The sequence below is a fragment of the Protobothrops mucrosquamatus genome, unplaced genomic scaffold (assembly GCF_001527695.2).
Source record: "Protobothrops mucrosquamatus isolate PMUCROS unplaced genomic scaffold, P.Mucros_1.0 scaffold4099, whole genome shotgun sequence".
NCBI lineage: Eukaryota > Metazoa > Chordata > Lepidosauria > Squamata > Viperidae > Protobothrops > Protobothrops mucrosquamatus.
The window spans coordinates 84,393-95,181 of NW_015390028.1; the positions used below are offsets into that span (position 1 = coordinate 84,393).

A 10,789-nucleotide genomic window follows, 5' to 3' on the forward strand; every position below is an offset into this window, starting at 1 on the left:
CGTTGCAAACAAGACGAACAGACCAGGATTCCAAGAAGCACTTTGCAAACGGTTGCCTTCAGCAACCAGCAACGCCCACACCTCCCCTTTTTATACAGCAGTCCCAGGGCGTTGCCTCTCATTGCCTTCTCCTTTTACTTTGGAGTAGTCGCATAGACTGTTGTTGTTTTTCTCTTGCTAATTGACGACGCCTGCGAGCTTCAATTAGCACATCCAGGTGTGAGCCTTCCGAATCTGACTCATGCTCCTCACACAGCTGAGCTTCATCAGAAACACGACTGGAGGGGCCAGGCTCTTCATCAAGCCGTGAGTCCTGTAATTCATCAGAGCCTCCCTCTGACCCTGACGGCCCCTCAAATGCCTCCTCCACCTCCTCCTCAGATTCCTCAGACTCAGCTGTTGGGAACACAGGCTGGCACGGAATCACAACACCTGCAAAGTCATGCGTGGCTGCCCCCGTGCTGTTTAAGGAGAAGAAAGATGGGTCACTGAGACTGTGGGTGGATTTTAAAGGGTTAAATGCAGTCAGTGTAGAGAATATGTACCCCCTCCCCCTGATGAAAGACATGTTGGCCCATTTGGCGAAGGGAAAGTTTTTCACAAAATTGGACTTAAGAGAGGCTTATTACTGGGTGCGAATGAAAGAGGGGGATGAATGGAAAACAGCTTTCAACAGCCCTCTGGTAAGCTTTCAGTTCAAAGTTATGCCCTTTGGCCTCCAAGGGGCCCCTGCTGTGTTCATGCAATTGATCAATCAAGTGCTGCATGATCACCTGTATAAAGGAGTCCTAGTCTATCTTGACGACATCCTTATTTACACAGAGACTATGGCGGAGCACATCAGATTAGTACGCAAAGTGCTCAAAAAATTACTGAAAGCAAAACTTTACGCTAAACTTTCCAAATGTGAATTCCATCAAACGAGCCTCAACTACCTTGAGTACAGAATCTCCAGCGAAGGGGTGGAAATGCACCCAGCCAAAGTCAAAGCAGTGCTGGAATGGCAGCCCCCACAAACCTGCAAGCAGCTTCAAAGCTTTCTGGGATTTGCAAACTTTTATCGGCAGTTCATTCCCTCATTTGCTAAAATAGCTCTGCCAATTACTGAGCTACTGAAAACCGGAAAAGGCGGGGGGAAACCTTGACCCTGTCAGCCCCTTCCATGGTTTATGGAATGCCAAGCGGCATTCAAGAACCTAAAAAGACTATTTGCTGCTGAACCTGTTCTCAAACACCCTGATCCTGACGAGCAGTTCATAATTCAGGCTGATGCAAGTGTTGTCGCAGTGGGAGCAGTCCTCCTGCAGAGAAATCAAAGAGGAGACCTACAACCCTGCGCCTACACCTCCAGGAAACTGACACTGAAAGGTGATGGGCTATATGGGAAAAGGAGGCTTTCGCGGCGAGGTGGGCCCTACTAATTTGGTGCCATTTTCTTGAGGGGGGTAAAGTGCCTTTTGAAGTGTGGACTGATAATAAAAATTTAGAGGCACTAAGGACTGCTTGAAAGCTGTCCCCCAAACAAGTCCGTTGGGCGCAGTACTTTAATCATTTCAATTTCACTCTGAAATACTTCCCTGAGGGAAAAAAATTCCTAGCTGATGCCTTGTCTAGGATGCTCCTGTACAAAAGCCGCCGAGAGGAGATTGTAAATTCTATTATTCCGCTGCCACAATCAGTGTCACAAGTAAACACTAGGGGCCAAGTGCACACGCAATCTACCGAGCCAGATAGCCTTTTGACAAAAAACTTAAGGAAGAGTTAAAAACTGACACTTGGTTCCAGGCGAATAAGACCTTACTGACCCAACAGGATGGTCTAGCCTGGAAGGCTCTAAATTGTACCTGCCTGATACCCTCAGACTCCAGGCACTTCAACGCAGTCATGACACCAAGCAAGCCAGCCACGTTGGGTTCCTAAATACATTACATTTGGTCCGGAGGCAATTTTGGTGGCCAGGGATGAAAAAGGACATTGAAAGCTACGTAAAAATCTGTGCCACTTGTGCCATGAAAGAGCAACCTGGAAACCCCCTGGATTGTTGCAGCAGGTAGCGGACCCCTCTCAACCCTGGGAGGAGATAGCTATGGATTTTATTGCTGAATTGCCGTAAAGTAGGGGGAATACTGTAATATGGACTGTCATTGATCTCTTTTCCAAGCAGGCTCATTTTATAGCCTGCTCAGGGCTTCCCTCTGCAAAGAAATTAGCCAAGATGTTTCTGAAACGTATATACCGCCTCCACGGTGCTCCAAAGAGGATTATATCAGACAGGGGAGTTCAATTTACGGCGAGGTTTTGGAAAGACTTTCTCAAGCTAATTGGGTCCACACAAGGACTTTGTTGGCTTTTCATCCAAGCACGAATGGATCGGCTGAACGAGCTAATGCGATGGTAGAACAATACATCAGATGCTACACTGACTATCAACAAACTGACTGGGCTGACCTCCTGCCTTTTGCTGAGGTGGCTTACAATAATACCGTGCACAGCAGTACTGGGCTTACTCCATTTAAAATAGCCATCGGCAGAGAGTTCGTTCCTATGCCTGAATACCCCCAAGAACGACCTGCCTCACAAACTTTAGATCAGTGGGTGACATCATGGCAGACTGTGTGGACTGATGTAAAAAAAGCTCTAACACAAGCCACAAAAATGTACAAGGAACAAGCTGATAAGAAGTGATCCCCTCAGAGAAGTTTAACTTTGTATACTGTAACTTTTTGGAGGGAACTTTAGTCTTGGTTTCACTTTTTACAGTGCCGATACTTTGTAGCCAATAAGCATGTTCTTAAAGGAAACCTCAAGCCTCAGAGTTCTGTTTTAGTGGGTCTCATCTGTCAGAACCATGACATTTATAGCAATAGTAATAGCAGTATACCACTTCACAGTGCTTTACAGCCCTCTCTAAGCAGTTTACAGAGTGAGCATATTGCCCACAACAATCTGGGTTCTCATTTTACCAACCACGGGAGAATGGAAGGCTGAGTCAACCTTGAGCCAGTGAGAATCAAACTACTGAACTGCAGGCAGCCAGCAGGCAGCAGAAGTAGCCTGCAGTACTGCATTCTAACCACTGAGCCACCATGGGTTTGTCAAAAACAGATCATGCCAGACAAATCTTATTGCATTCTTTGACAAAGTGACAAAATTAGTGGACCAGAGGAATGCTGTGGATATAATTTACTTGGACTTCAGTAAGGCATTTGATACAGTAGACTACAACCTACTACTTGATAAGATAGAAAAATGTGAGATAGACAGTATCACCGCCAGATGGATTAGTAACTGGCTGACCAACCGCATTCAAAATGTAGTCCTTACTGGAACTGCATCTACATGGAGGGAAGTGTGTAGTGGGGTACCTCAAGTCTCTGTCTTAGCCCAGTACTCTTCAGTAACTTCATAAATGATTTAGACAAGGGGATAGAAGGGGAACTCATCAAATTTGCAGATGACACCAAGCTGGTAGGTATAGCCATCACTCCAGATGATAGGCTCAAGATACAGAAGGATTTCGACAGACTTGAATAGTGAAAAGGACTAGGGGTGACATGATAGCAGTGTTCCAATATTTGAGGGGCTGCCTCAAAGAAGACGGGGTCAACTTATTTTCCAAAACACCAGAAGGCAAGTCAAGAAGCAATAGATGGCAACTAGAAGTAAGGATAAATTTCCTGACAGTGAGAACAGTTAACCAGCTTGCCTTCAGAAGTTGTGGGTGCTCCTTCACTGGAGACTTTTAAGAAGAGATTGGACAACCATTTGTCTGAAATTGTATAGCAGTGGCCCCCAACCTCTTGGGCACCAGGGACCAGTTCTGTGGAGAGAGGTTTTTCTGTGGACCAGATGGGGTGTGGTTTCCCGTGCTTCCTGCAACCTGTGGATGGGGCTTCGCTTGTTTGCGCGGCCTGGTTTCTGGCATGCCATGGACCGGTACTGGTCCATGGACCGGGGGTTGGGGACCCCTGTTGTATAAAGTTTCCTGCTTGAGCAGGGGGTTGGACTGGAAGACCTCCAAGCTCCCTTCCAACTCTGTTATCGTTTCCTCACTGCAAAATTTGCAGCAAATACAGTTTTGAAAACACAGGTCAAGTATGAAATTACACAAATTTCCTTTCATTTTGTTATAATGAGAAAGATTGAAGATAACCAATTGCCCCCACATAACAGCCTAATGTAAAACCTGATGCTGTACATGGATTTTAATATAGGTCAGCATACATCAAGTTCTTCTATAAAAGCTGCTAAATCTTCTTTCCAAAGGTCAAAAGAAGATTTTCGCTTGAGATCACTGAGTTCCTTTCCCTATAAGAGAAAAAAGAATAGTAAAATAATTTGCATTAGAAACATGTTCTGAACACTGAAGGTAAGAAAATATAAGAACATGTAAATATAGCCTTGCTGGATCAGGCTAAGTCCCATCTTAGTCCAACATTTTGTTACTGACAGTAGCCAGAGTTCTGAAGTGCTCAGAAGCAGAAGCTGGAAATCTACTTCTCTCCTGCTAGTGTTCCCCTACAACTGGTATTTGGAGGCATGATTCTCTCAACTGGGAGGTAACGTTAAGACTTCAAAGCTACCTTTTGACACACCTCTCCTTGGTAAAATTGACCTTCTAAATCAAAATTATCAAGACAAAGTAGATAGCAATTATATACATTTTCTTAGATAGCTGATCAATAATTTAACAGTGCTATTAAATTATACATTTTGTGAAATAAATTTAATTTAAAAATAAACAGTTTAACTTGCAATTTTACATTTTTTCAACATAAAATAATATTCTCAACAGCAGATTAGGACATACTTTCATATTCAAAACTCAGAAAAATACCTACTTTTGCATCACGCTGCTTAATGATTTCTCCAACGTTCTCTTTAGTAAGACACCATAAAGACATATTTAAAATGTAATTGAAATCTGGAACTGAAGTAGATCCCAAAGAGGAGGAAATATCATCATTCAGATTCTGCATTTCTTCCTCCTCAGCAGCCTATTTAAGGATCAAATTAGTTATAATACTGCAAACACATACAGAAAAATAATGAATGGGGAGACATAGTAGAAATTCTAATAAATGCAGAAAATAAATTTTAATATTTATATTAGGAGATAATCAAAACAATTTTTAAAATTGTTAAATATAATGCTCAAGATACAAACTGTCAAAAACACTGGCATGTAGACAGGTCTCCAGATAAATGCAAAAGGTATTATAATATGAATAGCAGGTTTGTTTGTATAATATGTAGATATTAATAATAGATACAACAGATATTAATACATTATCCTGGAGACTACCACACAGAGGGAAGGTGAAACTAGAATCTCAAATTCTAATTACATCTATACAGTTGTTACAAATACATAGTGACTTGGACTGAGTCCCTATCTAAGAAAGGGACAATTAAAAAAAAACTTTAAATACTATGAAAAGAAAGATTTTTTTCAAAAGTCAAAATCACTATATTCTGACATTCCTCCAACCCTTTGTTTCCTTTCTTACCAATATAACATATATTGAGGAATTATAGAATAGCACCATTCAGAACAGGATAGGCTGGCCCTGATTTTCATTCATTGAAGGAAATATCTTAAAAGGGGTGTACAGTTCAGTACAGTAATAGTATTTCTTGCAACCAGTCAGCTTGCCTAGGCTTAAACTCCTTCTTTAGACTTTGCTGAAAAGGTCTAAATATTTATCCTGTAGAAATGTATGAATGTGACTGTGATTTTCTCAACAAAGTAAATGAAAAAGACTAAAGCGGAAGTATGACTTACTTTTTCTTGCGCTTCCTTCCAGGCTTTGACAGGGTCAGATTCATAACCTCTCTGGACTAACATCTGAATCAAATCTCTCTTTGATTTGTTCTCTATGGAGGGGAAAAAAAGCAATGAAAAAATATAATCACCAAAGAGATTGATTCAAGAGAAAATTATAAATTACATATCATCCTTTAATTCTAACTTATTCTTACCTATGGTAATTTTTCCTTGTATTTTCTCTAAAATAAAGCGAGCTTGATTGTTAAGCTTTGTAGATTCTGCCCCTAACATTCCTACAAGCCACTCCTTGCGCAAACTGTAATAATTTAAACGTAAGTCAAAAAATTCTTTTAGGATATCTTGCACAGTTTCATATTTCTTCAGACACCCCATATGATCAAATAGTACCTGTACAAATGTAAAAACAAATCTGATTAAAAATTATTTCCACTATACCACATTGTTAAATAAATGCTATTATTTCTAGAGGAAAAGTATCATTATTATAGAAAACAACAGTCTTTTAAAATTTCTCATGTTTGAATTCAAAATTCAGATTTCACTTGTTTTACCTGAAGTCAACAAAGCTGTTTTTGGTAATTAATAAGCATGTGTTTCTCTTTGTTAAGTATATCTGAAGGTTTTTCATTTTGTTTTTTCCAAAATATCAAATGTTAAATTAAAGCCAATGAAGCATCTTATTTAACTTACAACTAGCCATTTTGTTTGTATATAGTGCGACAGTGTATTGCTCATGGCCAGCATGTACGCAGAGGGACTGGGGGAGGATGTGCAGGTGGTAGAGATTTACCCTAGTGACTTGCTACCTTCTCTGCAGGCTTCAACACTGACTTTTTGAGGCAGCCAACAGAGAAGTTTGCGAATGACGATCATGTGATGAGGCCTAAGTGCAAACTGGTTACAAAGTGCCCAGATCACAATCATGTGGCCATAGGGGTGCTAGGATGGCTGGAACTCCAAGAACCAGTCATAACCACCATTCATCCAGTGCCATAATAATTTCAAATGGACACTGAATGAATGGTTGTAGGTCAGGGGTGTCAAACTCACAACGTCATGTGACGTGTTGCGATGTATTCTGACTTTTTTTGCCATTGCTGGCAATGGGGTGGGCGTGGTTTCGCTATGATGCATTCAGCCCACGGGCCAGCAGTTTGACACCCCTGTTGTAGGTAGAAGACTACCTATAGTGCAAAAAGGCAGTAGGTATCCATCTCCCAATAATGTCTTTACACAACTTGGGCAAAAGTTCAATCAATCAATTTTATTTTACCCATAGACCAGCATAGAACTAATAACGTAACAATTATGCTAAAATAGAAATAAAAAGTCATGTTGATGGAATAAGGTAAAGGTAAAATTACAGAGTACAGGTTTAAAATGCAAAACAACCCTATGAAATTACAATTAATTTTACAATGAATGATGTTAAGAATAACTAGGACAAATAACTATAAAATGACAGTCATGTGAAAAAGAAAGTACACCCTCTTTGAGTTCTATGGTTTTACATATCAGGACATAGTAAAAAGCACCTGGTACTTAGCAGTTCTTAAAAGTTCTTAAAAGTAGGTAAATACTACCTCAGATGAACAACAATACATGACATATTACACCATGTCATCATCATGGAGAAGCCATGTGTGAAAAACTAAGTGCACCCTTACTGCTTCCATAGGTATGAAGAGACTAAGTAGCAGCCAGATGCTGCTAATCAAGTGCCCTTGATCAACTGATCATCAGGAAGTGTGACTACCTGTATAAAAGCTGAAGTTTTAGGAGTTTGCTGGTCTCTAGCATTGAGGTGTGTGTTAACACAATGCCAAAGGGTAAAGATATCAGCAGTGACCCTAGAGAAGCAATTGTTGCTACCCATCAATGTGGGAAGGGTTATAAGGCCATTTCCAAACAATTTAAAGTCCATCATTCTACTGTGAGGAAGATTATTCACAAGTGGAAAACATACAAGACAGTTGCCAATCTTCTCAGGAGTGGACGTCCCAGCAAATTCAACCCAAGGTTAGGCCATGCAATGCTCAGAGAAATTGCAAAAAATCCAAGAGTTACATCTCAGATTCTACAGGTCTCACTTAGCATGATAAATGCTGAGGTTCATGACAGTACAATTAGAAAAAGTCTGAACAAGTTGGTTTGTTTGGAATGGTTGCCAGGAGAAAGCCTCTTCTCTCTAAAAAGAACATGGCAGCAGGACTTAGGTTTGCGAAGTTGCATCTGAACAAATGACAAGACTTCTAGAGAACACTGTCCTTTGGACAGATGAGACCAAAGTGGAGATGTTTGGTCATAATGCACAGTGTCATGTTTGGCGAAAACCAAATACAGCATATCAGCACAAACATCTCATACCAACCATCAAGCACAGTGGTGGAGGGGTGATGATTTGGACTTGTTTTGCAGCCACAGGACCTGGGTACCTTGCAGTCATTGAGTCAACCATGAACTCCTCTGTATACCAAAGTATTCTAGAGCCAAATATGAGGCCATCTGTCTGACAGCTAAAGCTTGGCCGAGATTGGGTCATGCAACAGGACAATAATCCCAAGCATACCAGCAAATCTACAACAGAATAACTGAAAAAGAAAAGAATCAAGGTGTTGCAATGGCCCAGTCAAAGTCCAGACCTCAACCTGATTGAAATGCTGTGGCAGGACCTCAAGAGAGCTGTGTATAAACAAATGCTCACAAACCTCAATGAACTGAAGCAATGTTGTAAAGACGAGTGGGCCAAAATTCCTCCACAATGATGTGAGAGACTGATAAAGTTTGCAGATGATACAACAGTAGTGGGCCTTATTCATGATGACAATGAGGGTGCTTACCGCAAAGAGATTGAGGGGTTTGTGAACTGGTGTAAGGAAAACAGCCTAGTGCTCGCTTAGGCAGCACATATACTAAAATTGGAACGATACAGAGAAGATTAGCAGGAAAATAGCCTAGTTTTAAATACTGGAAAAACCAAAGAAATCACTGTCGATTTCAGAAAAGGCAGGCACAGCCACACTTCTCTGTGCATTAATGATTCACCTGTGGAGATGGTTACCAGCATCAAATTCCTGGGTGTGCAGCTAACGAGTAGGCTGGCTTGGTCGCTCAACAGTGAGAAACTGGTGAAGCGGGCACAGCAGCGCCTGCATTTTCTGCGTCGCATGAGAAAAGCACATCTTCCTTCTCCTATCCTTACCACTTTCTACAGGGGGACGATTNACAGGGGGACGATTGAGAGCATCCTGTCATACAGCATCACAATCTGGTTTGGAAGCATCACTGCTTCAGACAGGAAGGCGGTGCAGAGAGTGGTGAGGACGGCTGAAAAGATCATTGGCAGTTCCCTCCCTTCCATCCAGGACATAGCATATAAGCGTTGCTTAAGCAGGGTCTGCAAGATCGTCTGGGACACTACACATCCTCTTCACGACCTGTTTTCCTTGTTACCTTCTGGGAGGAGGCTTCGTGGTATCCGTAGCAGAACATCCAGATTCAGCCATAGTTTTATTCCATACAGCATTAACCTTGTGAACTCTCAAGCTTCCTCCTTCCGTTATATTTTCAAGATGGACAGTGTTTAATATTTATTTGTTATGTATATGTTGTCAACGCTGTTAATATGGGATATTATTGCTTTGACAAGATATACAGAACTGTCTGGTATTTTTAGAGTTAATTCAGATGACAGAGAAAGGGAGGAGCTTTATAAGGAAAGCCCGGGAAAAGGAACGGAAGTGAACCTTTGCCCTCCGGGCTAATTGGAAGATGTGACTTATGACTGCAAAATAAGGGAGGGGTTTAGCAAGAAAAGTTAGACGCAAGCAAGAGAAATTCAGATTCTGGCATCCATTCAATATGTGCCGACAATGTGTCCATGATTAAAGACTTTTTCAGAATAAATATGCCTGGAATTTCCTTGAAGTGTTCCATTAGTCGGAACCTGACATATGTAGGGGTGTGGGTCTATACATATGTTGTATATAGTATGTTAGGTGTGTGTCATATATGTGTTCACTTTGAGACTGGGCAACTAAATTTCATTTTTGATGTGTGCCGTTGTGCCCAGTTTAAAAAAATGACAATAAAGGTTATCTTATAGTCATACAGAAAACGATTACTTCAAGTTACTGCTGCTAAAGGTGGTTCTACAAGCTATTGAATCATAAGGTGTACTTTTTCATACATGGCTTCTCCATTTTGGCTTTCTTTTTGTAAAATAAATGATGACATGGTGTAATATGTCATGTGTTGTTGATAATCTGAGTTTGTATTTACCTACTTTTAAGAACTACTAAGGACCAGATGATTTTTACTAGGTCCTGATACATAGAACCATAGAACTCAGAGGGTGTATTTTCTTTTTCACATGACTGTATAGGCTAGTCTCAAGGAGGTTTTATTTTAAAATACCTTGAAAAGGCATTTCCAGCATCATTCTAAATGAATAATTACCAGAGACTGGATGATCTAAAGTAGATAGCAAAAATAGGAATGAATCCAGACAAGCTAAGGGGGCTCCTTCTATTCAGTTGAAGGAGTAGACTGGGGGCTGTAATTCAATCTGTTCTGGAAGGGACTAGACTCCCTTACCTTATGATTCTGCTTTACTTTTAAAAGTTGGGGATGATTGGGAGTGTATTGTGTTCAATACATGAGCTGCATTAACAGTCATCTCAAAACAGTTATTCCTGCCTTGGTTATATTACATTTATGCAGGACAACGCCTTCTGTGTAGGACTACTTTTGAAGAGTAACAGTAGAACTATTCCTAAGGTATTTTTACTATTCCTCAAGTGTTTTAGGACCATGTGTACCTATTAAGGTCTATAAATTATTATACCAGTAGTCCATATTTAATGTCCACTTGTTCAGTGACTGTTCAAAGTTACAATGGCATTGAATGAGTACTTACAAGGAGTTCTCAAAGTTGTGGCCTTCACAGTGTTCCTGTGGTCACGTGATTGCAATTTGGGCGCTCAGCAATGAAGCCAA

The 10,789-nt window shown here is 40.8% G+C and overlaps 1 protein-coding gene and 1 pseudogene across 1 annotated transcript in view; one reads left to right on the plus strand and one right to left on the minus strand.

Moving 5' to 3' along the window:
• Window positions 1-10,789, minus strand: part of LOC107298572 (DNA topoisomerase 2-beta) — a 136,885-nt gene that overhangs the window by 62,729 nt on the left and 63,367 nt on the right. Inside the window, exons 23-26 of the mRNA XM_015827949.1 lie at window positions 5,983-6,178; window positions 5,786-5,877; window positions 4,842-4,997; window positions 4,225-4,308 (exon numbers count right to left, since the gene is read on the minus strand). Of these exons, the coding sequence (XP_015683435.1) occupies window positions 4,225-4,308; window positions 4,842-4,997; window positions 5,786-5,877; window positions 5,983-6,178 (528 nt within the window). The remainder of the gene's footprint in view (window positions 1-4,224; window positions 4,309-4,841; window positions 4,998-5,785; window positions 5,878-5,982; window positions 6,179-10,789) is intronic.
• On the plus strand, window positions 8,680-8,737 carry LOC114923507 (annotated as a pseudogene).